General features: G+C 39.6%; 1 protein-coding gene across 1 annotated transcript in view; it reads right to left on the reverse strand.

Moving 5' to 3' along the window:
• The window catches only part of MICU2 (mitochondrial calcium uptake 2), a 129,444-nt gene that overhangs the window by 44,248 nt on the left and 58,182 nt on the right, over positions 1–27,014 (reverse strand). Inside the window, exons 3-6 of the mRNA XM_062194556.1 lie at positions 22,301–22,332; positions 22,134–22,209; positions 3,813–3,860; positions 2,790–2,872 (exon numbers count right to left, since the gene is read on the reverse strand). Of these exons, the coding sequence (XP_062050540.1) occupies positions 2,790–2,872; positions 3,813–3,860; positions 22,134–22,209; positions 22,301–22,332 (239 nt within the window). The remainder of the gene's footprint in view (positions 1–2,789; positions 2,873–3,812; positions 3,861–22,133; positions 22,210–22,300; positions 22,333–27,014) is intronic.

Consider the following 27,014-nt stretch of genomic DNA (forward strand, 5'->3'; position numbering starts at 1 on the left):
CACTGCTAAAAGTTTGCTTTTAATTAGGTTAATATTGTAAAGACTGGGAAAAATCACAAAAATTTTGAAAGATTGCTTTGCAAGTGTCTATATTTTTGCTCTAAAATCACCTACCCTATTTCCCTAATATGCTTATATCTATACATACTCTTCCAGATCACTTTTAGAGACGGTCAACATATATAAACTTAATTTAGGAATCCCATTATGTGTTCTTTTATTTTGATTTATTTATTTAACTTAAAAGACCTAGAGAGAGACAGAGAGACAGAGAATCTTCCATATGTTGGTTAACTCTCCAGATGGCTGCAATGGTCAAGACTAGACCAGGCCAAAGCCAAGAGCTATGAGCTTCATCTGGGTCTCCTGCATGGGTTGCTGCCTAGAAGAAACACACCTCACAAACAAAGATATACTCACACCGAACGTGAAAGGGTGGAGAAGATATTCCATCTACTGGAAACCAAAAATGAACATGTGTAGCCATCCTACTATCAGATAAAATAGATCTTAACACAAAAACTGTTAAAAGAAACACAGAAGGCCATTGAGTAATGTTTAAATAATCAATTAAACAGAAATATGTGACCATAATAAATGTATAGGCACCCAATGTCAGGGCATTTAAAACAAATGTCAGTGAATCTAAAGGGCAACATAGGCTCCAATACAATAATAATGGGGGAGACCAATACTCAAGTTTCATCAATGGGCACATCAACTAGACAGAAAATCAACAAAGAAACAACAGAGCTAATCTACACTATGGACCAAATGGACCTAACTGACGTCTACAGAACATTTCATCTCACAGTTGAATAATACACATTCTTTTCATCAGTGCATGGAACTTTCTCTAGGACAGACTACATGCAAGGCCATAAAACAAATCTCAACAAATTCAGAAAAAATGAAATCATACCATTTATCTTTTTTTTTTTTAAAGAAAAATGTATTTGAAAGGCAGAGAAGAGGGGAGAGAGGGTTGGTTCACTTCCCAAATGGCCAAAAGGGCCAGAGCTGGGATGATCCAAAGCCAGGTACCTGGAGTTTCTTCCAGATCTCCCTCATGGGTGCAGGGGCCCAAGGACTATTGCTTTCCCAAGCCATAGCAGAGAGCTGGATTGGAAGTGGAGCAGCTGGGACTCGAGCCAGTGCCCATATGGGATGCTGGTAGTGCTAGTGGCAGCTTTACCTGCTACACCACAAAACTGGCCCCATACCATGTATGTTGTCTGATCACAATGGAGTAATTTTGGAAATTAACACCTTAAGAATCTCTAGAAAATATGCAAACACATGGAGACTGAACAACACATTCCTGAATGAATAGTGTGTCAAAGAAGAAATCACAAGGAAAATAAAAAAATTCCTGGAAATGAATGAAGATGACAATACAACATTTCAAAATGTATGGGATATAGCAAAAGCAGTGTTAAGAGGGAATTTTATAGCAATTAGTGCCCATGTGAAGAAATGGGAAATGTATAAAAAAATAAGCTATCAATGCATTTCAAGAACCTAGAAAAACAACAAACAAAACCCAAATTTAGTAGGAGGAAAGAATTATTAAAATTAGTGAAGCAATAAACAAAAATGGAAAGAAAACCACACAAATGATCAGTGAAATGAAGAGCTGGTTTTTTGAATAATAAAAAAATTTGATAAACCATTGGTCCAACTAACTAAAAAAACAAAGGTAAAGACCAAAATCAATAAATAAAAATAAAAAAGGATAAAAAAAGGAGTTTTAACAATGGATACCACAGAAATAAAAAGAATCATCAGTAATGACTACAAAGAGCTTTAGATCAACAAATAGAATAGCCTAGAAAAAAATGAATAGATTCCTGGGCACATACAATTATAAAAATTGAGTTATGAAGACACAGAAATCCTAAAGACACCTATAACAAAGAAGGAGATTCAATCAGTAACAAAGACCCTCCCAGCAAAGAAAAACACTTCAATGGATGGCTTTACTGCTGATTTCAATAATTCCAATTCTTCTCATACTATTCAAAACAAATGAAAGGGAGGGAATCCTTCCAAACTCCTTTTGTGATGCCAGTAGCACCTTAATTTCAAACCAGAAAAAGATACAACAAAGAATGAGAACTATAGACCTATATCACTGATGAACATAGATACAAATGATTACAACAAAAGACCAGCTAATTAAATCCAACAACACACCAGAAAAATCATTCACCTGGAAGAAATGAGTTTATCCCTGGTATGCAGAAATCACTCAACATATGCAAATCAATAGATGTGACATATCACATTAACAAACTGAAGAATAAAAACCATATGAGTATCCCAATAAATGCAGAGAAAGCATCTGATAAAATAAAACATCCTTACATGATGAAAACATTAAGCAGCAACAGATGGCCCAAGTACTTGGGCCCCTGCCCCCATCATGGGAGACCTGGATGAAGCTCTGGGCTCCTGGCTTCTTCCTGGTCAAACACTGGCCTTTGCAGCAATTTGGGGAATGAATCAGTGTATGGAAGATCTCTCCTTTTGTCTTTCTTTCTCTCTATATTCTGCTTTTCAAATAAACAAATAAATATTTAAAAAACAATTATTTCTATTTATAGAATCTGATGCTTTGGTTTCCTCAAGGTCATATTATAGAAAACTCCGTATTTTTGAATGTATAAATTACTTTTGACATTTCATATGTAAAGTGAATAGAATTTTGATTTGGATGGAAATGTAGAATTATCACCCAAGCATCCAGGTGTTTGATGAGAAAGTGAAAAGAACCAGTATCTACTTACCTTAAAAAATTCCTTTTTCTCAATCATTTCATTACCATCTGCATCCAGCATTTTAAAAGCAACATGAAATCCACTATGGGGTTCTGCAATGAAACGAAAAATGAATATTATTTAAATGCAGATAAAATATAAATTATCTGTAGGAGATAGATCTTCAACTTTGAAATAAACTACTATATAATAAGTACCTCAACAAAGGGAATATTCTCTCCAGAAAACAATTTTTAAGATGAAGGCTTTTTCCTCGCCTAGTCCAGCACCCTTCCAAGATGTGTTGTTCTGCTATTTAGTGTTTGGAGGTTCAATGAAAAACTAGAGAACTTGAGTTATTTCTTTAGTTTTAGTAGGGGCTTTGATAAATGCTTATAGTATCCACCCATTTTCATATTGACTATTACTCTATACCTCCCTATCTCAGAGTAAGTTTTTTTTAAAAAAGTTTTATTTTGTAATCATTTTGAATCTACAGAAATGTTGTACCTATACTCCCTTCATCCAGCTTCCTCTGATGTTAACATCTTACATAACCATAGAATATTTATCAATACTAAGATAATAATATTGGTATAGCATTATTAACTAAACTATCAGTTCTGTTTGGATTTCATGCTTTTTCATTAATGCTGTTTTTCTATTCTAATATCAAATATAAGACACATGTTGTGCAGGTTGGTATGTTTCCTTAGTTTCTCTACTCTATAAAAGTTTCTCACTCTTTCCTGGCTTAGTGTGATTTTCAAACTTTTTGGGCAGAAATTCTGTAAAGTCTAAGCAGAGTGTTTTTAATATTCCTAAGCAAAATTTAACTCTAATTCTTCTGTTCAACAAGCCTTCTATTAAGCAGGCAAAGTTATAGGTGCCATACTGCATGGGAGGTAGATGGAGGATAATCTAACCCAACACCATCATTTTGTAGATACAAAATCAAAGAACCATTAATATATTTAATGATAAAGACATAAATCCCAAACATACAAAAATCTTGCTTAAAAAGAACAGAGTTTCCATACATGGGATACTTACTCGTGAGGATGGTAAGCAAGAAAAGATACTCAGTATATGAAATAAGCCCTGAAAGAGATAAAAATAAAAACATATTTGAAAATAAGCTTTAGATGGTATGGTAGTAATCATACAGAGGTAGTAACAATGCAACTTCATCTAATTAAAAATGTTTTAATTGCTTCTCTTAGGTACAGTGGAAAATTTTTATAACAATATTATAAGTATAGTCCTAATACTGAAATGACGCCGTCTCATTAGGTTACTATTACTAGTGAGGAGGGATCATTATTAATTTCAAGTGTTAACTTGACTGGGCCACTGAGTTCCCAGATTTCTCTGTGTGTCTATGATGGTGTCTCCAGTTGAGATTAGCATTTAAATTGGTAGATGAGGTAAAGCAGGTTGCCCTCCCCAGTGTGGGTGGGCATCATACACTCAGTGAAACAAAAAAGCAGAGGAAGGAGGAATTAACCCCTTTTTCATGCCTCACTGTTTAAGCTGGGGCATCTCATTTTATCCTTTGTCCTCTGAGATTTATTCCCCCTAGTTCTCAGCCTTCAGACTGGGACTGCATTATGTTTCACTAATCTTTCTGCGTGTCTAGCTTACAGGTGGCAATGCATGGGCCTTCTAAGTCTCCACAACGGCATCAGCCAATGTCTCATATTAAGTCTTTAAAAATATTGGTTTTGGGGCCAGCTCTGTGGTGTAGCAGGTAAAGCTGCTGCCCTAAGTGTCAGCATCCCATATGGGTGCCATTTTGAGTCCCAGATGCTCCATTTTTGATCCAAATCCCTGATAATGCTCCTGGGAAAGAGCAGAAGATGTCCCAAGTGCTTAGGCCCCTATACATGCATGGGAGACCAGAAGAAGCTCCTGCCTCCTGGTTCTGGATTGGCTTATCTCAGGCTGTTGCAGCCATTTGGGGAGTGAATCAGTAGATGGAAGACCTCTCTCTCCCTCTGCCTCTGAAACTCCATCTTTTAAATGAAAAACAGAGTTACAGAGAGAGGTAGAGGTATAGAGAGGTCTTCCATCCTCTGCTTCACTCCCCAGATGGTCACAATGGCCAAAGGAAGCCAGGAGCCAGGAGCTTCGTCTGGGTTTCCCACACGGATGCAGGGGCCCAAGGACTTGGCCCATCCTCTACTGCTTTCCCAGGACATAGCAGAGAGCTGGATTGGAAGAGGCGCAGCCGGGACCAGAACTAGCACCCACATGGGATGCCGGCGCTTCAGGCCAGGGCGTTAAGCCACTGTGCCACAGCGCCGGCCCCAATAAATCTTTAAAAAAGATAAAAATATTGGCTTTGTTTTACTGGAAAATACTTACTAATAGGGGAGAATAGATACTGGCTAGCAAATAACATGTATCCACAAGATTTGTTTGCATGACACTTTACGTATTTTCTACTTAAGTTTTATGATTCACAATATTCAAGTGAAGCAAATTCATAAATTCAGTAGCGTAACACAGATTTGAGTATACCAAAAGTTGGCTGCAACGGTTGGAGTTGTGCTGCTCCGAAGCCAGGAGCCAGGAGCTTCTTCCAGGTCTCCCATGTGGGTGCAGGGGCTCAAACACTTGGGCCATCTTTTTTTTTTTTTTTTTTTTTTTTTGACAGGCAGAGTGGACAGTGAGAGAGAGAGAGACAGAGAGAAAAGTCTTCCTTTGCCGTTGGTTCACCCTCCAATGGCCGCTGCGGCCGGTGTGCTGCGGCAGGTGCACCGCGCTGATCCGATGGCAGGAGCCAGGTGCTTCTCCTGGTCTCCCATGGGGTGCAGGGCCCAAGTATTTGGGCCATCCTCCACTGCACTCCCTGGCCACAGCAGAGAGCTGGCCTGGAAGAGGAGCACCGGGACAGAATCCGGTGCTCCGACTGGGACTAGAACCCGGTGTGCCGGCACCGCAAGGCGGAGGATTAGCTTATTGAGCCGCAGCGCCGGCCTAGGACCATCTTCTACTGCTTTCTCAGGTCATAGCAGAGAGCTGGATCAGAAATGGAGCGACCAGGTCTCAAACCAGTGCCGAGATGGAATGCTGGCACTGCAGGCATCGGCTTTACCCACTAGCTACAGCGCAAGTCCCCTTCTCCATTCTTATGTGTAAAAAGTTTGGGTATGATGACTCTACTTTCACCTCTGGAGGTAGGTCCTGATTGATCAAAGCCAATCAATGTGTTCCTTGCAGAACTAATGAAAGGAAAGACAAGAAGCTCAATCTATTAAACAGGTGGCATTACTTTGGCTCCAGGGACTGGTTGAAAGGTGGGTGATAACCTAAGCTGGGCCACTGAGTGTGGTATAGTGGATTCTGTTGAGAATGCTCACTGACTACCTTGTTTTCTCTGGTGCTGGGCACTGATGATGTGAGAATGTTAGACACAGGAATGCAAAGCCATGATGAAAGTGGAACTGCCAGGAAGCCAGTATTTAGAGCCTGAGAATAGAGTCCTATATTGGCAGGCCTGAAAAATGGATATTGGTGATTGTATTAAGTTGAGTGTGATACTCTATGTTTCAATAAATAAACTGACTTTCTTGCTCAAATAGATTGTGTCAAGTTTCTTTTTTTTTTTTTCAATTAAAGGAATCACAATAAATATAGCAACAGCATCTTATAAAATCATGATTTCTTGGTAATTAAAAAAAACTTCTTTTTTTTTTTTTTTGACAGGCAGAGTTAGAGAGAGAGAGAGACAGAGAGAAAGGTCTTCCTTTCCGTTGGTTTACCCCACAAATGGCCTCTGCGGCCGGCGCTGTGCCAATCCGAAGCCAGGAGCCGGGTGCTTCCTCCTGGTCTCCCATGCGGGTGCAGGGCCAAAGTACTTGGGCCATCCTCCACTGCTTTCCTGGGCCACAGCAGAGAGTTGGACTGGAAGAGGAGCAACCGGGACAGAATCCGGCACCCCAACCGGGACTAGAACCCGGGGTGCTGGCGCCGCAGGCGGAGGATTAGCCTAGTGAGCCATAGTGCTGGCCAAAAAAAATGCTTCTAAGGATCTTAAGTTTGATATGATTGCAAAATGTACAAGTAATAATTAAAAACATTTTATCATGAAAATCCCTAATAATAAACACAGAATATAATGAATAATTATATATAATTATATTAAATAAAAAGACAATGAAAGTAGCTCCAATAACCACCAACTCATGGCAAGTCTTGTTTTATCTATACTACTTTTCAGTACCCCCTCCCATTTATTTTAGATTATTTTGAAACAAATCCCATGTATTACATCATTTCATTATAAAAAATTCAGAGTAAACCCTCTATAAGGACTGTTATCCTTCCTCTCAAACACAATTAATATACCTAAGAAATTATCAATGATAATGCATCATCTTCAAATTTAAATTAGTATTACCAATTGCCTGTTTCAGAAAATATTTTTAAAGGTGATCAGATGAGGGCTGGTACTGTAGCACAGTAGGTTAAGCACCTGCCTGTGGCATTGTCATTCCATACGTGTGCCAGTTTGAGTCTCGGCTGCTCCACTTCCAATCCAGCTCTCTGCTGGTGGTGGTCTGAGAGCTTGGACCCCTATACTTGCATGTGAGCTCTGGGAGAGGCTCCTGGCTCTGGATCAGCTCAGCTCTGGTCATTGAGGCCATTTGGGGAGTGAACCAGAGGATGGAGGACCTCTCTCTATGTCTCTCTCTCTGTAAATATGCCTCTCAAGTAAATAAATAAATCTATTTTTTTTTAAAAAGGAGATCAGATGAGGATCTGAAATTCCTGTGTTGCACTTGATGGATAGAACTCTTAATTCACCTGGGTTTTCCTTGCAAAAAATATATAACATAAAATTTATGACTTTAACCATTTTTAAATGTATGGTATTAAGTATATTCATACTGTTGCACAACAATCAGTAGAACTTTTTCATCACTCCAAACTGACACACCTGTATACACTAAACACTAACTCACGATTTCCTCCCTGCTGCAGTTCCTGTAACATCTACTTTCTGTCTATGAATGTCTACTCTAGGTACCTTAAATAAGTAGCACTGTACACTGTTTCTCCTTTTGTGGCAGGCTTATTTTTTTCAGCATGTCTTCAAGGTTCATTCATATGGCAGCATGTGTCACCACTTGCTTTCTTTTTAGCGTTGAATCACATCCCATTTATGGCATATTTGGCTTATTTACTCACCTGCTGATGGACACGTGGTCTATTTTGACCATGTGGCTACTGTAGATGATGCAGCTACAAACACTGGTGTCCAAATATCTGAGTAATTGTTTTTGATTTTCTTGGTATACAGCCAGAAATGGAACTATGACATATTCCAGGTCAGCTACAACATTTTGCTTTCCCATCAGCAGTGCACCAGGGCTCTCAATTTCTCTACATCCTCAAGGTTTACTATATTCTGATTTTTTAAAATAGCCATCATAATGGGTATAAAGTGGTATTTCATTGTGGTTTTGATTTGCATTTCTCTAATGACTAGTAATGTTGAGCACATTCTCATGTACTTTTTAGCCATCTGTGTATCTTCTCTGGAGAAATGTCTGAGTCTTTTTGCCCATGTACATTTTATTGTTGTCACAGTTCTTTATATATTCTGGATAGTAATCCCTTATCACATATATGATTTGAAAATATTTTCTCCCAATCTGTGGGTTGCATTTTCAGTCTCTCAATAGTGTTCTCTGATTCACAAGAGTTCTTATTTTGGGGGTTGGCGCTGTGGCATAGCAGGTAAAGCTGCACCCTGTAGTGCCAGCATCCCATGTGGGCGCCAGTTTGAGTCCCAGCTGCTCCACTTCCAATCTAGCTCTCTGCTTTGGCCTGGGAAAGCAGAGGAGAATGGTCCACGTCCTTGGGCCCCTGCACCCATGTGGGAGACTCAAGAAGAAGCTTCTGGATCCTGGCTTTGGATCGGTACAGCTCCGGCTGCTTCAGTCAATTGGAGAGTGAACCAGTGGATGGAAAACTTCTCTCTCTCTCTCTCTCTCTCTGCGCCTCTCCTTTCTGTGTGTAACTCTTTCAAATAAATAAATAAATCTTTAAAAAAAAGTTCTTATTTTGATAAAGGCAAATTTTTATTTTTTCTTTTGTTCCTTGTGTCTTAAATCACTTTTAATTTATAGCCTTTCCTCTGTCTCTTACCCTATTCCCCTGCCCTTCTACCCCACTGCCCCTAACTTCAATTTAATTGTTGAAGAAGCTGGTCATATATACTTTAAAGTTTCTAAAAATCTAGAAAAAAAATCTGATGACTGTATCTCTCTGGTCTTATTTCAGATGTTTCTCTAATGCCTATACTTTCTAAAAATTGGCAGTTAGATCCAGAAGTAATTTTTGGCAAGAACTCTTCATAGATGGTGTTGCATATTTTTATCAGGACAAAATGCAAATGTTTATAGAAAATGATAGATACCAGGGCCAGAGCCGTGGCTCACTTGGTTAATCCTCTGCCTGCAGTGCCGGCATTCCATATGGGTGCCAGGTTCTAGTCCCGGTTGCTCCTCTTCCAGTCCAGCTCTCTGTTGTGGCCTGGGAGGGCAGTGGAGGATGGCCCAAGTGCTTGGGCCCCTGCACCTGCATGGGCGACCGGAAGGAAGCACCTGGCTCCTGGCTTCAGATCAGCGCAGCGCAGCACCGGCCGTAGTGGCCATTTGGGGAGTGAACCAATGGAAGACCTTTCTGTCTCTCTCTCTCACTGTCTATAACACTACCTGTCAAATAAAAAAAAATGATAGATACCAGAGACACTGATAGTAAGGGTTATAGGAACTTAGAAAATCATTTCTAGAGATTAGGTGATCAGAGCTGGTGTAGAAGAAGTAATTCCAAGAGTAGTATTGGAATTATGCATAAAAAGTTTTAATGAAACAGATGTGGTATAAGTGAGAAAGACCCATAAGATAGATAGAGCTGAATGTATCGCTTAAAGTGTGACTGTTCATCTTAGATAATGTTGATAGGGAAGAAGCAATGGGAAAGAAGCCACCATGGTGTTCCAGATGGAAGGAATCAAGGTCTGAGATTCCTGGCAATGGGAATGTATTTATCCTTTTATACTTTAACACCTCCCAATTAAAGAAAGTAGATTCAGGATCAAAAGTGGTTCATAGTAAGGCAAGTGAGGATTTTACATCTGTATGATTTAATACTTAGTATTTTGGAAGATTTATTTATTTATTTAAAAAGAGCAACACAGAGAGAGAGAGAGAGAGATTCCATCTGTTGGTTTGCTCCCCAACTGGCTGCAACAGCCATATCAGCCAGGCCAAACCAGAAGCTAGGAACTCCATCCTGCTCTCCCACATGAGTAGCAGAGGCCCAAGTATTCAGGATATCTTCTACTGCCTTCTGGGGTGCATTAGCAGGAACACCTGCTAAGATGCAGAGGAACCAGTACTTGAACTGGAATACCAATGTGGGATGCTGGCTTAATCTGCTTTGCCACATCACTGGCCCCTTGATTTTAGTTATTCTAAATGTTTTTAATGACTTTTTTTTGCTTCACCACCTTGTTTTTTATTTTGGAGCAGATATACTTCTCTTTAATAGTTAAATTTTCCATAAAACTATGCAATGTTTATGTTAAAGAATACATTAAATGTGTTTTGCCTTATCTTGTACCTGGAAGAAGTGCTCTAATGTTAGCTGAAGGATCAAAGTATTTCATCCCTTGGCAGCCTCAAAGAAATGGAGGACAGCATTTTTCTAATTTTCAAAGGAATACAGCAATGTGAAGAAATGGCCAAACTGCTAGACTGTACTGGGCTTGGTGCCAAAAGGAGACTTTAGATACAGGTACATGTCCTTTATGCAAGGGAAACGTTTTGAAAAAAAAAAAAAAATTCCAATGTCTTTCCTTGAAATGCTGACTTAAAAAAATCTTGAATAAACAGAGTTGAGGCAGGGTAAAAATAGCACCCCACACTGACAAGATAGATTATAAATAAACAATATAGTTCTACAACAGCATTCTAGGCGTCTGCCCTCTGAAAATGCTTTTAAAGAAAAACAACACGTTAGAATAATTATAGGAGAAACAGGCTAACATGTACGTTATATTTAATTATAAAATACATATTGTCAAAGGGTAGTAGTTCAAAATTACATGATAAATAGGAAAATATTTTAAATAATTTTTATTTAAAAATTTGTTATAGCATCTTCAAGGGCCACTAGAATAAATGAATGAATTCTGTTCAGTACTATGTGCTATATTTTGTCTTTGGTTTAACAATGTCCCCTCCAAAGGTTCATGGGATTAAATACTTGGTCCCTAGGTTGTTGGTACTGGGAGGTGGTGGGACCTTTAAGAAATAGGGCCTAGTAAGAGGGTCTTAGGTCACTGGGGGAGTGCTTTCAGAAGGCAGTTCCTGTGTGACTACCTGAGATCTCACACAAGGGCTGCATAAATGGAGGATGCCTGGGCCCATCCAGCTCTCGGCCTCCTGTTCAGATGTGGTTCTTCTTTCATGCATTCCAGTAGCCACCACTCAGTCATCTTAACAGCCACAGCAGAACTGAGCTGATGCAGCATGATGCACACACCATGCCCTTCAATCTCCAAAACCATGAGATAAACACAGCACTTTCGGAGTGGGCATTGTGGTGCTGCGGGTTAAGCTGCAACTTGGGAAGCTTACATCCCATGCTAGAGTACCCAAAGGCAGTATATGATGACTCCATTACTTGGGCTCCTGTCACTCATGTTAGAGACATGGATGGAGATCCTGGCTCCTGCCTTCTAGCTGACCCAGCCCTGGCTGTTGCAGGAATTTGGAGAGTGAACCAGTGGATGGAAGATAGCGCTCTCGCTCACTTCCTCTGCTCTTTCAAATAAATAAAAGAAACTTAAAAAAAAACCCTCTTTTTCTTCATATTTAGCCTGTTCTGGTACTTGGTTATAGTGGTGAAAGGCTGACTAACACACTATGCTTCTCTAGAAATATTTTCAAGATGGAACCATCCTAAAATGTATGCTACTATTAAACTCAATTTGAGAACCTGTTCCCCACATAAGTTAGATTATCCTATCTATCATAATATGTGTCTTACAAAATACCTTATAATTTATATTCAATGTGTCCTTGAGATTGCTGTTACACTGAGAATTCTACTCAGTTTGAAAAATACACAGGGGCTGGTGCTGTGGCGGAGCGGGGGTAAAGCCACTGCCTGTAGTGCCAGCATCCCATATGGGTGCCGGTTTGAGACCTGGTTGCTCCACTTCAGATCCAGCTCTCTGCTATGGCCTAGGAAGGCAGTAGAAGATAGCCCAGATCCTTGGGCCCCCGCACCTGAGTGGGAGGCCCAGAAGAAGCTCCTAGTTCCTGGCTTTGGATCGGCACAGCTCCGGCAGTTGCAGTCATTTGGGGAGTGAACCAGTGGATGGAAGACCTCTCTCTCTGCCTCTCCTTCTCTCTCTGTGTAACTCTTCCTCTCTCTTTCTCTTTATCTCTCTCTGCCTCTGTCTCTCTGTAATTATGCCTTTCAATAAGTCTTTAAATATATATATATATAATAAACATCTCACTTTTTTATAATAACACATGGTAGGCAATTATGTTTTTATCTCACAAATGTATCTTTTCTTAGTTCTTACAGAGTTCAAATACTGGTGGTTCTTATTTGTGGTAAAACAGAATATTTTAAATTGTTCCAAATATAATTAATTTTACATTCTTCTTCAAATGACTTCATTAATGTAAATAATAAAATACCTAAATATAGCATTAATCTTTCCCATAAAAAATTCACATTAGTGTTTTTTACTATAAGTTGGAAATATAAATTGTAGTTCATACATTTCAGAGAAAAACTAAAAATAACTGTGAAGTTTGTTCTCAACAGTATTCCTACTGTACTTACAAACACTCAGTTGTCCTTTTCTTTTAGCAATAGTTTTACTTATTTTTATTCATCTGAAAGGCTGTGAAACAGAAGACACATGGCAATCTTCCATTCATTGGTTCACTTCCCAAACACCTGCAACAGCAGGGGCTGGGCCAGACTGAAACCAATAGCAAAGAAGTCAGTTGGGTCTCCCATGTAGGTAGCAGGGACCCAAGTACTTGAGCCATCACCTGTGGCCTCCTAAGATGTGTATCAGCAGGAAGCTGGAATTGAAAACAGAGCTAGAAGTTAAACTTGGGTTTTCTGAGATGGATGTGGGTATCCCAAGTGGCATCTTAACTGCTGTGTCAAATGCCACCCTACACTATTTTTTTTTTTCTATATGGTCTTAGCTTAGTCTAAGAGGTCAGTAGCTGACATATAAACAAGCAATTATAGGGGGTGGCACTGTGGTGTAGTGGGTAAAGCTGCCACCTGCAGTGCAAGCATCCCATATGGGTGCCGGTTCGGGTCCTGGCTGCTCTACTTCCGATCCAGCTCTCCGCTGTGGCCTGGGAAAGCACTAGAAGATGGCCCAAGTTCTTGGGCCCCTGCACCTGCATGGGAGACCTGGAAGAAGCTCATGGCTCCTGGCTTCGGATCAGCACAGCTCCGGCTGTTGCGGTCAACTGAGGAGTGAACCAGCGGATGGAAGACTTCTCTCTCTGCCTCTCCTTCTCTGTGTAACTCTGACTTTCAAGCAAATAAATAAATCTTAAAAAAAATAAGCAATTGTAATAAGATATGGTTGGAGAGTATACATAAATAGTAAAAACACAGTAGGGGAAGGAACTCTTTCTTATTGAGGAAGACAAAAAAAGTTCATAGAAGTGAAGCAAAGGCTAATTATCCAACTTACCAGAAGGGTAGCAGGATAGGGTAGCTTAGAAAGTAGGAGAGAGAGGGGCTGTATTGTGCCACAATGGGTAAAGCCGCTAACATCCCATACAGGTGCCGGTTTGTCTTCCAGCTGCTCTACTTCTGACCCAGCTCCTTATTAATGGCTGGGAAAAGAGGCAGGAGATGGCCCAAGTGCCTGGGCCCCTGATACTCATGTAGGAGATGTGGAAGAAGTTCCTGGCTCCTGCCTGGCCATCTGGGGAGTGAACCAATAGATGGAAGATTTCTCTCTCTCATTATCACTCTCCCTCTCCCCATCTTTCCCTCTCTATAACTAAAAAAAATCTTTTAAAAATATAATAAAAAAATAGGAGACAGAATAGCACAGGCAAGGTGAACAGTTTGTGCAACGCACACAAACATAAGCAGACATAGCACACTGTGTATAAAATGGTTATGAGAAGACAGAAGGGAAGTTTATGTAAGGCACAGGCCACAAAAAGCTTAAAGACTAAGGGGGTTAGATTTTGTCTATTACATGATTAAGTTTTCTACAGGAAGAGAAAAGAGAAGATGAATTCAATGTTTAGGAACAAATTTGTAAAGACTTTGTGTTTTATTACATGTGAAGGATGGTAGGGGAGGTTACAATATATTTCCTGGGTTTGGGTGAGCTGGGTGAGAGGTGTTACTATCAAATGAGGTCAAGACTATAGAATGAGCTAGCTTAGAAGGAAGATGGTGACAGTGAGTGCAGTTTGGGATTAACTTCGAGGTAACTGACAGGTTCAAGCAGCTCTCTGGCACCTGTTTTGTGCAGAGTGAAGTCTGAGGCTCAGGACGGTAACTTGGCTGGTGATACTGACAGAGTTTTGGAGTCATCTCAAGGATGCTAACACCAAAGAGGCTGAGGAAGAGCAGTAAGTAAAGAGCAAGATTCCAGGAAGTACTGGTGTTTAGGGCAGAAGGAAGAGAGACAGTGATGGAGAGAGACACAGAGAACCAGGATAGTATGGTTTCAGAGAAACCAAGAGAACTTGAGGCGCCTGGGCTTGTTAATAAGAAGAGATGCTTTACTGACACTTATCTCAGGGACTGCATTAGAAGTTTTATGTGTGTCATTCCCTGAAGTAGACTCTACTATCTCTATTTGACAGAGGAAGTAGGTTTTGAACACATCTACAACCTATGGGCTACATGAGGTTCCATATATTCAGTTGTGGAAGCTTCCCTTCTTCCCTCAGCTACAGTGTTTCTGGAAAAGCAGGTGTGCTGGAGGGGTGGAGAAGGTGAAAGTGAAGGATCAGGGTTGAGACCTTGCTGAAGTGAAATAAAAGGCAAGTCCACAGAGCCAACGGAAGTCAGTACTTGGACAAATGGGGAGATACTGGATCTACTTCACCCTTACCTTTCCCTTTCATCATACTTTTAACTTTTCATAATTATGCAGCTCTGCCATCTGCCTCATCTTTTCCTTGTCAAGTCGCTTAATTTTCTTGTCATCATTAAGCTATATCATGTAGTCCTAATTTCCCTGCCAGGCCTTTACATACTTTTGTCTGAATTGTACAAAGGTAAATTGAATTTCTTCCTGTAGCTACACACGTACTTTTTTTTTTTTAAAAAAAGTTATTTGAAAATAAGAATTACAGAAAGAGAAGTAAAGACAGAGATCTTCCATCTGCTGATTTATTCCCCAGATGACCACAATGGCCAGGGATGGACTAGGCTGGAGCCAGGACCCAGGAGCCAGGAGCTTCCTCCAGGTTTCCTATGTGGGTGGCAGGGGCCCCAACACTTGGGCCACTTTCTGCTGCTTTTCTGAGGCCATTATCAGGGAGCTGGTCAGAAGTACAGCAGCCAGAACATTAACTGGCACCCACTTGAGATGCTATTGTCGCGGGCAGCCGCTTTATTCAACTTGACCCACAATGCTGGTCCCTACACAGTGTACACTTTTTATTTCCTTCAGCTCTCATCTCATGTGAAATGAATGCTATCCATGAATGTGTTATCCATGCTTATAGTCATTTACTGCTTCTGGGTCCTTATTTATTTATGTATGTATGTGTATATGTATGTATGTATTTATTTATTTGAAAGTCAGAGTTATTCAGAGATAGAAAGAGAGGAAGAGAGAGAGAGCGAGCGAGCGAGCTGTGCCAATCTGAAACCAGGAGCCAGGAGCCAGGTGCTTCTTCCAGGTCTCCCACATGGGTGCAGGGGCCCAAGGACTTGGGCCATCTTCCACTGCTTTCCCAGGCCATAGCAGAGAGCTAGATCTGAAGTAGAGCAGCTGGGACCCAAACTGGCACCCGTATGGGATGCTGGCACTGCAGGTTGCTGGCTTCACCTGTTAGGCCACGGCACAGGCTCCTCTAAAGTCTCCCCAACTCCTGCCCCCTCATCATCCTCTTCCCCCTATTTCATACATCAATATCCTAGTGGATTTTGTCTAAGGAAACAAAACATACTTTCTACTGTGGACTTTCACTTTCTATTTATTTTTAAATAGTTTTTCATGAAGTCCTTCTCCCAATCATGCAGAAACAGTGGGTTTTAATTCCCCTTCAAGAAATGCGGAAATGTATGATTAATGCCCCTGTTAATTCTAAGAATAATTCTCCAACTTATGAAAAGAACAGTGAGAGAATTATCCAATGAGGAAAATGTGTGAGCAGGCTGATGTACTTATCTCCTTGAAAGATTCTGTTATTGAAAGTTTAAAAAATATAAAAGAAGTTACTGACAATCTTTCTTAGTGAAAATATGTATCTTTTTTTCCCCCTTATCGTATAGAAGCAGCCATCTTCTTTTTTTTTTTTAAATTTTTGACAGGCAGAGTGGACAGTGAGAGAGACAGAGAGAAAGGTCTTCCTTTGCCATTGGTTCACCCTCCAATGGCTGCCGGGGTAGCGCGCTGTGGCCGGTGCACCGCGCTGATCCGATGGCAGGAGCCAGGTGCTTCTCCTGGTCTCCCATGGGGTGCAGGGCCCAAGGACTTGGGCCATCCTCCACTGCACTCCCTGGCCACAGCAGAGAGCTGGCCTGGAAGAGGGGCAACCGGGACAGGATCGGTGCCCCGACTGGGACTAGAACCTGGTGTGCCGGCGCCGCTAGGCGGAGGATTAGCCTATTGAGCCACGGTGCCGGCCCAGAAGCAGCCATCTTCTATACGATAAGGAAGAAAAAAGTTGGTAAAGAAACTCACATTGCCATTGCTTCTTACAGAGAATCCTGATTTCCACGTGACTTCATTCTAACAGAATTATCTGATGCCCACCAGGAGGAGGTGAAATTACCTCTCCCAACTCCTCAAGTGCAAATACCAACCTCGTTCCCTAAATCCTGCTGCAAGCAGAGGCCAAGTGAGAAGAACACTGCTCTTACTTTCAAGAAGAGACTAAAGATATATCTACAAGTTTGTTATTCTCCTGTATGAAAAATCAGACTGCAATTAAACAGGAATCACTTTCTACCCGACCTTCAAGTCTCACTGCTGCTTCCAAAGCTTCCATTAACCTGTTTTTAAAAATAATCTCTATTATATCTTACTATCTTATTCATACCACAAAAATGAAATGTTTGCTTAATACTCTTTGAAATTTAACTTCCTCAACATATTTATGCCTCAAAATTATCAGTCATCATTTGCCAGATAGCCTCCCACTTTCTTCAAAGTTTGTTAAATCTCACCTGCAAGTCTAATTATCTTCTGTGAGATACATAATTTCTAAATACTGTTTCAGGCTTGTCAAGTCAGCTCCTTCCTTTTCATACTCACCCCATTAGAAAGAACTAATTGTTTGATTCCCCAGTTTAGGTGTTCTTGTAAAATTTCATCAAAGGAGACAAAGAAACAATAAGGACTGTGAGAAAAATGATGCAACAAAGTATGGGGTTATAAACAAAAAGAAGGGCTTGTTTTGAGGTAGGAGTAGGTAACACTGTCAAACACTGCTTGGGTCATGAAAGCCAAGCACAAAATATTTCGTTGGATGTCACCACAAGGAGGTTACTGGCAACCCTGATCTGAGTAGAGACCATGAAGGGAGGGTAAAAGTGAGTACGACAATGAATGTGAGGTGAGGAAGTGAACATAACATAAAACAAAGAGTTGAGCTACAAAAAGTATAGAGATTGGATAAGTATGGAGATAGCTGGCAAGAAATATGGAGAAAAAGGAGAAATTGCTCCCATCTTCCAAACATGGGAGATTTTTTATAAGTCTACATGAGATAGGAATGATACAGTAGGGAGAAAGACTGATAATATGGTAGATAGGGGGAATAACATCAAAGTAGAAAAGTCCTGAGAATCCTAGAGCAAGTATGAAGGCATAGGCTTCTGTAATAAGGAATAGAGCTTCGACACTGACAGTGAAGATACAGAAGAAAAACTCAGTTCAGGATGCAGACACTGATTTTTGTAAAGCAAAACACCTTTTAAAAAAGTTTATTATGGGCTGGCATTGTGGCGTAGAGGGTAAAGTCGCCACCTGTGATGCTGGTATCCCACATGGGTGCTGGTTCGTCTCCTGGCTGCTCTACTTCCAATCCAGCTCCCTGCTAATGCACTTGGGAAAGCAGCGGAAGATGACCTAAGTCCTTGAGCCCCTGTACAGATGTGGGAGACCAGGAAGAAGCTCAGGCTCCTGGCTTCCGCCTGGCACAGATCCATCTGTTGTGGCCATTTGGGGAGAAAACCAGTGAATGGAAGATCTCTCAGTCTCCCCCCACCTCTCTCTGTGACTCTGACTTTCAAATAAATAAGCGAATCTTTAACAAAGTTTATTTAATTCCTCTCTGCAGAGCATATACTTCATAATGGTTTTATTAATTATATTTATGATTCTGAGTATAGAATACATGATTTTAGATGCACATTCTAAAATACATAGTAAGACATTACAACTAAAAACAACTATTTTGTGTTCAGTACTGCCACAATCAGATTTTCTTTAGTTAAGTGACTGCATTTATAGATTATGTCCTTCAAAATAACTGTATACCACATTGACTATGGTAGAAACTCTAATTCAGTAATAACTAATTCAGGAAAAGGAAAAATATCCTATACAGGTCCAGGTCATGAAATATTAAGCTGATAATGTTGCTCACTAGGATCAAGAACTTCTAGCAAGTCTTAGAAATAGTTTACATCAAAACAAAGTGTTTTGATAAGAAATAAAAATTAAATAATTTCATTATTTTTATTCAGATGTTGACAGTTGATGCATTATTTTCAAATTTATGAAAGTACTATTACTAAATATTTATGATTTAATTTTGCTGTTAAAATAATATCAATTAATCCTAACTAGGAAGCAGATCTATATGCATTACTTCAGAGTTTTAACTGGAAATCTCCCCCCCCCCTTTTTTTTGTAAGATTTATTTATTTGGAAGGCAGAGTTAGAGAGAGAAAAGAGTTTACTTCACAAATGGCTGCAATGACTGGGGTGGAGCCAGGCCAAAGCCAGGAGCTAAGAGCTTCATCTAGGTCTCCCACATAGGTTCAGGGGCCCAGGGACTTGGGCCATCTTCTGCTGCTTTCCCGGGCACATTAGCAGGGAGCTGAATTGGAAGTAGAGCAGCCGGGACTTGAACTGGCTCCCATAAGGGATACCAGCACTGTAGGCCACGGCTTAACCTGTTGCGTCACAGCACCAGCTCCAGTAAGTGTTTTTAAAAAGACATAGCCTTCATACTTTCAATCACAGAAAGGCTACCTAAAATTGCATAGCAAAAGTACTCCAGGGATTTGCAGAAATAGATCAGGATCATGTAGCATGTAATTAATTTTACATGAGTATCTATTATGTTCTAAAGAATGGTTTAGGCAACGAACTACACAATTTGGAATACAAAAATGACCACAACAATTTTTCCTCTTTGAGAATTTATGGTTGAATTTGTAAAAAATAGAAATTACATAGTATAACAAAGTATAAAGAGGAGCAAGAACTCTGTTTAATGGCTTCAGAAATTACTTTCACAGAGTGGGACAGCTGACAAAGGTGCAGATGTTGAACAGGTAATGTCATGGTATGGAAGGTATGCCATACAAATGCAACAGACAGCATCCTAGGCACTATCAATGGTTTGGAAGGTTAATGAATGCAGGGGATAAGGCTGTATAGTTACTTCATTTCATAAGTAAAATATATTTCTTTTTCTTTTTTTTTTTTTTGACAGGCAGAGTGGACAGTGAGAGAGAGACAGAGAGAAAGGTCTTCCTTTGCCATTGGTTCACCCTCCAATGGCCACCGTGGTAGGCGCGCTGCGGCCGGCGCACCACACTGATCCGATGGCAGGAGCCAGGTGCTTCTCCTGGTCTCCCATGGGGTGCAGGGCCCAAGGACTTGGGCCATCCTCCACTGCACTCCCAGGCCAGAGCAGAGAGCTGGCCTGGAAGAGGGGCAACCGGGACAGGATCGGTGCCCCGACCAGGACTAGAACCCGGTGTGCCGGCACCGCAAGGCGGAGGATTAGCCTAGTGAGCCGCGGCGCCGGCTAAGTAAAATATATTTCTAAGGTACTTGAAATGGGCCCTACTTGTAAGTAATAATGATGAATTGCTCTTCTCTCAAATCTATTTTTCTTAATATGGTTTAAACTGTTTTTTCAGTCTTTATTTTATGACTTTTACTTGAATACAATTCTTAGCAGAATTTCCAAAATCATGTATTTATACAGTGTTTTACACAAAAACCACATTAACTTTTCTGGTTCTAATGTTCTGCCATTAGGTCAAAATTACTATTAAATTCTCCCCATCATTCCTTCCTTCAAAAAAACATCAAAACCTAAACAAAAAAGCAAAACAAAACAAAACAAAACAAAAAACCCTAAAGCAATTGAATTTATATCTGTAAATATTATCCAAGTCTTCACAACTAGTAAACACTGTTCTTAAAATCTCAAAACATCATCACATCTCATGAATATATCTCAAAGCCATAGCTTTGACCTCAGTATCAGTACTTTGGACTTAAATACTGAATTTGAAAACCTGCTCTGAACTGCTAAATTAATGACAATTTCCTAAAATAAAACCTTATAAAGTCTTTATTAACTGTGATTTAACAGATAATATTTATTTTAATCTAAAATTCACCAATAAAACTTCTTAATGTTCTTAACAATTTTTTGAGATCCGCTTCTTGCATTTCTTCTATCTCATCATCTTCAAAATCTTGAATTGGGGTGTCTTTTTCATTTGGGGGTGTCATAGTGTCTTCCTTGTTCTTGTTACCTTGGTTTTTGCATCTGTTGTTTGACATATTGGAGATATTCTTTGGTTTCTTCACTGTGGTGTTTTTTTCTTTTTATACTGTGACTCTAGAATAAGTGGACTGTCTGCTTTCGATGGAGCCTTAGAGACTTGAGATGGGTGTGGCCTGAGAGCTGTGGTTCCTCAGGGTTGAGGGTGTGTCAAAGGTGACACTCCCAGGTTAGGCGTGGTAAATCTCTCTCTCTCTCTCTCTTTTTTTTTTTTTGATTCAAAAGGGAAGTAATTCCACACAGCTGAACAGAATTGGAGGCAGTTAGCAGGCGAATGATATACCCACAGGAGCCAGAGATCGGAAGCTCTTTCCAAGGACCACACAGGGAATCTGTGCTGCCCTCAGTGTGGGCTCCAGTTCTCCTACAGACTCCCACTGGGTTGCCAAGGTTACTGGATTGTAGTGTCTCTGGAGAGTACTCAGGTGAATTCCGTGAGTTCTCTTCCCCACCGTCTCTTTTTTCACAGTCTCAGTTCATTAGCACCACACATTCATTAAATCCTAATCTCCTGTTATTTCACCCCTCCCCCCAGAGTCAGGTGTTTCTGCTAGGCTCAGGGCCGGTGCAGACCTGAGGTCGCCCTGCTTATGACGTATGTCCAAAATGGCGCCTGCTCTTTGTCTTGCTCGCCTTTGAGAGGTGAGCGGAGAGAGAGAGAAACTCGTGTCTGTATCGGTCACTTTTTTTTTTCTCTCTCTCTCTTCTAGTTAGCCTGGTGAACTTTTCCCCACAGAGTTTCAAGCCTCGTTCCCTCTAGTCTCCTCTTTCCACTTTCCCGCTGATGTCTGGGGCTATTGAGGTTCAGCTCACCTCGCATTCCAGCGCTGGTGTGTTGAGTCTGCTGCTGGTGTCCCGAACTTGGGCTCCCACGCTCTCCACGCAGGTCCACTGTGAATCACTAGTTCCGGAAGAGTTTCCTTTGCTGTTTCTTCCCCTACTCTTCCTTGAACCTGCAGTATCTCCACTTTTAATAAACTGTCTCTCCCCGGACTATCAATGTGCTCCCTTCCTATTCTGCCATCTTGCCACTCTCCTGGTGCTCTTCTCACTCTTGTGTAGGCCTTCTCATCTTCCTACTCACTTATTTCTTACTTTATAAACTTATCTCTGATCTTACCTTTTACTCTGCCTCCTTCTCTCCTTAGGTTTTAATTCACATCAATATTTTAAGATTTTATCTTTAATTGCTGAGTTTGGAGAAAGTTATCTCCTACTTAATGTATATTTTAAAAACACCTACTAAATAACGTGGTGCAAATCTTATCCCTTTACTCCCTAATATTATTTCAGTTAAATACAACAACACGTACCTAGAAATTTAGCATTAAATCACAATTACCTTTATCGCCGAGGTCTCTGAAAAATGTTGAGCCATGACCGGCTGTTTGGATTCCTGCCAGTGCATCCTGGATATCCTTTGAATACACATATTAAGATCTTTCATTTGTGCTTATAAAAGTTCATTTTCTATTTTACCACAAACCAAAACCCCTGTATTTTTCTTACCTTTTTTGTCAGCTTCTTGATTAAAGTTTTACCTAAAGCAAAAAAGAAACATTATTTAGTACTTACATTCCTTGGTAGAAGTGAACCTGTACTAAGAAAGAAAAATCATTTAAAATACAAAACAAACAAGTAATATTTAGAAAAAATAAAGGCTTGCAGTTTCAGCCAATATCCTTAAATCAAAATTAGAAACCAGAGAATTCCAGTTCTAAACACAAAGATGATACAATGTTTGTAAGGTCTACTTTCAATCTCACTTGCCCCATTTCATGTGTGAAATCTCATAACCATTTTTGACTTACATTATTTGTCTACATCACACATTAATTTTTGTCTTTTTGCTTTCAATGATTAAAGAAGAAACAACACATTTTAGAAAGCTAAACTTTTTTTGAATCCTGAAAAGTCCTCTTAAACCATATAACTCTACAGTCAAATTTAAAAGGCTAGGCAACATGACAGTCCATTTTGAAGTGATGTTACCATTGATAATTTCTTAATGAATAACAGAGATTTAGAATTCTTTCAGGTTTCTGGCCACTTGATTTACTGCCTACTTCGTCTTCTTAGCTACCATAATTCTAAAGCATTTTTTCCCCTTTGGTTGGACTTATCTGTGAAAATTTGGTTGACATATTAAGAAAAGTAAGGGATTTAAGATGTGCTTCTTCAGTAGTTCAGGCAGCTTAATTTGGATAATACAACCATGTAAGAAAAATTCTACCATATGGTGTTAACAAACTGTTGAAATTTATTTTAATATTACTAATCAGAACATTACTAGTGATTATGACTATACAGTATTTAGAAATGTCAATGACTGTATTTCTAAGTTTGTGTGTCACTACTTTGGGGTAATTTATATTCATTGATACATGCCAGCCAATAACAAGGAACTCTAGAGCCCAATGATAGGTGCTACTATAAGCTCACCAAATAGAGATAAAAGTTACTATTTAATTTACAATTCTGTGCATCTGTGTGAACATGTATGTAAACATGTGTAGTAATGTTGATAACGACTTATCTATTTTTACATGGTATATTAAAAAGAACTGATCATGATTTACATGCCTTATAATGCTTTTCTAAAATTATGCCACCAATTATTCACTACCACATGTGCTTTTATTTTTCAGCAACTAAGGCTTGTCTCACAAAGAGATTAATCCTTGCACCAAGTTCAGAAAGTACTCTAAAAATGTACTCTAAGAAGCAGGATTTGACATTTTGAAGGTAGAAGACCAGAATCTGAGGTGGCAATATTGTTTCTTTGATTCTAAGATTAATTCTAAAGAGTTTTTCATTTGTTTGAAACTCGATTCTTTTTCAGTCTGGTAAAAATCTTTGTATTAAGAAAAAATCTTTCTATGTGAAAATTCAATACCATATGAATACCATACAGCAATTGAGTCACTGCTTGGGATGTCTCCATCCCATATTGCAGTGCCTGGTTTGATTCTTGGCTCTGCTTCCAAGTCAGCTGTCAGAGTGCACTCTAGGAGGCGGCAGGTGATGGCTCAAATTCTTAGGGCCCTGCTACTCCTGTGGGAGCTCTAGAATGATTTCTGGTCTCCAGGCTTTGACCTGGCCCATCCCTGGATATTGCATACATTTGTAGAGTACAAAAGTGGAAAATTTCTCTTTCTCAGAAATAAAATAAATTACAAAAAATAGACTAACTGAATGATATAACCTTGGAATTACAGGTAAGAAAAGTAAAACCTAATGAGGCAGACTCTCAGATCTGTCTTCCCTTTATGTATGTGAGTATTTAGCACTTAAAATTCACTTTGTTGAGGGGCTGGTGCCGTGGCTCACTTGGTTAATCTTCCCATATGGGCACCGGGTTATAGTTCTGCTTCTCCTCTTCCAGTCTAGCTCTCTGCTGTGGCCTGGGAAGGCAGTGGAGGATGGCCCAAGTAAGTGCTTGGGTGCCTGCACCAGCGTGGGAGACCAGGAAGAAGTACCTGGATCCTGGCTTCGGATTGGCATAGCTCCGGCTGTAGTGGCCATTTTGGAGGTGAACCAATGGAGGGAAGACCTTTCTCTCTCTCTCCCTCACTGTCCAACTCTATCTGTCAAATAAAAAAAATGCTTAAAAAATTCACTTTGTTGAATGAATGAATAAAATAAAGAAAGAATTTAATGTCTTCTTACCTAGATCCTGTTGTTTAGGTAAGTTATTTTCCCACTTTATATATAAAACAAATAAGAAAGAGAAATTAGGTCATGATATGGGTACTGGGGATTTATTTTCATACTTTCTTTAAAAAAAGATTTTGTTTGTTTGAGAGAGAGAGTTACAGAGTGAGAGGGAGAGACAGAGAGAAAGGTTCTTCATCCACTGGTTCACTCCCCAAGTGGCTGTAATGGCTGGAGGTAAGCCAATTCAAAGCCAGGAGCCAGAAGCCTCTTCGGCTTCTGGGTCTCCTACGTGGGTGCAGGGGCCCAAGCACTGCTTCCCAGGCCAAAGCAGAGAGCCGGATTGGAAGAAGAGCAACTGGAACATGAAATGGTGCCCATATGGGATTCTGGTGATGTCTCTACCTCTCTCTGTAGCTCTTTCAAATAAATAAAATAAACTTTATTTATTTTTTATTTTTTTTTACATTTTTTAAACTTTTATTTAATGAATATAAATTTCCAAAGTACAGCTTATGGATTACAATGGCTTTTTTCCCCCCATAACTTCCCTCCCACCTGCAACCTTTCCCTTTCCCGCTCCCTCTCCCCTTCCATTCACATCAAAATTTATTTTCAATTATCTTTATATACAGATCAATTTAACATATATTAAGTAAAGCTTTCAACAGTTTGCACCCATACAGAAATACAAAGTGTAAAATATTGTTTGAGTACTAGTTGTAGCATTAATTTACAACGTACCTACATGAGGAGTTAAGTGCACAGTGACTCCTGTTGTTGACTTAACAAATTGACACTCTTGTTTATGGCATCAGTAATCACCCTAGGCACTTGTCATGAGTTGCCAAGGCTATGGAAGCCTTTTGAGTTCGCCGACTCTGATCATATTTAGACAAGGTCATAGTCAAAGTGGAAGTTCTCTGCTCCCTTCAGAGAAAGGCACCTCCTTCTTTGATGACCTGTTCTTTCCACTGGGATCTCACTTGCAGAGACCTTTCATTTAGGTCATTTCTTTCTTTCCTTTCTTTCTTTCTTTCTCTCTCTCTTTCTTTCTTCTTCTTCTTCTTCTTTTTTTTTTTTTTTTTTTTGCCACAGTGTCTTGGCTTTCCATGCCTAAAATACTCTCATGGGCTTTTCAGCCAGATCTGAATGCCTTAAGTGCTGATTCTGAGGCCAGAGTGCTGTTTAGGACACTAAACAAGGAAGAAGCTGGAACCTTAATAATAATTTTAAGGTAAGAATTAGTTTTATTCCTACGAATAGATTAAAATATCTTTGAGGGCTTATATTTATTGCCTACACACTCTCAAGGTATTTATTATAGTATGATACTTTTTATGCATTAAATCTGAGTTGCTTGATGTATTAGAGTTACACACATAAATTCCCAACAAAAACCAGATGCCATGAGAGCAAGGAGTTAGAGCCTATTCATTTTGCAACAACCTCCATTTTATAAACACACTATAGAACGAATCTGGGAGCTGAGTAAAGTGCTTCAACTGTGGAAGAGTGGTTGGTATGCTTCTGGCACTGAATAAATTTTTTAGGCTTTTGCTTCTTGTTGCCACATTCAAAAGTAATAAGTACAAACCAGTGTTCATAAATGACCTTTAAAAATGAACAGTAAAGTTTTTAGTCTTTTAATAAAACAATCACAAAAAATAAATCAAGATTTATACATATATAAATACTAGAAAGCAAAATCTGAGAGTTCTTCATTTATTTCCTCATGAAATTCACAAGGTGAATTATTTTAGAATTAAATGTTTTATCTTGTTTTATTTTTGTTGCAAAGAAATCTTATAAAATAGAATTTAATTGGATGGATTTACAAAAACATTCAAACAATTGGCAGAAAACTAACACGCTTTGGATTATGAAAATGACATTTAAGAAAGTTTTTTCTATTTCAGTCTTGCCTATTACTCATTTTTGGTGATACTTTTTTTTTTAATCATTCAGTGAACACAGAATATTTGAGTGAACATAACAAGTTGACTATAAGCAGAAGAATGTGTGAATATAAGGAGAGAAGGGACAGGTCCTTCCTAAGACATCCTGGGGGGTACTGCCTACAATAATGGAAAGGATAGGCCATGGATCTAAGCCTGTTCTTTTCTAATTGGAAAATGCAACTCCCCAGTTGGAGGTGCATTGGTGATGAGTCAGGCAACAAGGTTTTATCTGTCATCCTGAAGTGTGACAAAAGAAAATCCTTATTGGGCTCCATCCTAGGTACATGTGTGTATTAATGTGTTTACAAGAAAGCCCCCAGAGTAGAAAATATCTATGTATAGAGAGTTATTACAAAAACCAGGAACTTCCACATAATATTGGAATGCTGTAAGAGCAGATGATACTCATAGCACTGGTTTACCAGCTATGGACTTTCTGTTCAAATGATTGAAATGGAATACAAAACTTTGTGATTAGGCCTTAGAAGCCTCAAGGTCTAAAGTTTTGGAAAATGAATTTATCACCAACTTGTGCTTTTAAAATTTCTGAATACATAAAAAGCAGCTGGCTTCTACTTATCAGTTCACCTTCCTGTTTGAATTGCACA

This window comes from Lepus europaeus, chromosome 6 (genome assembly GCF_033115175.1).
Source record: "Lepus europaeus isolate LE1 chromosome 6, mLepTim1.pri, whole genome shotgun sequence".
In the NCBI taxonomy this organism is placed as follows: domain Eukaryota; kingdom Metazoa; phylum Chordata; class Mammalia; order Lagomorpha; family Leporidae; genus Lepus; species Lepus europaeus.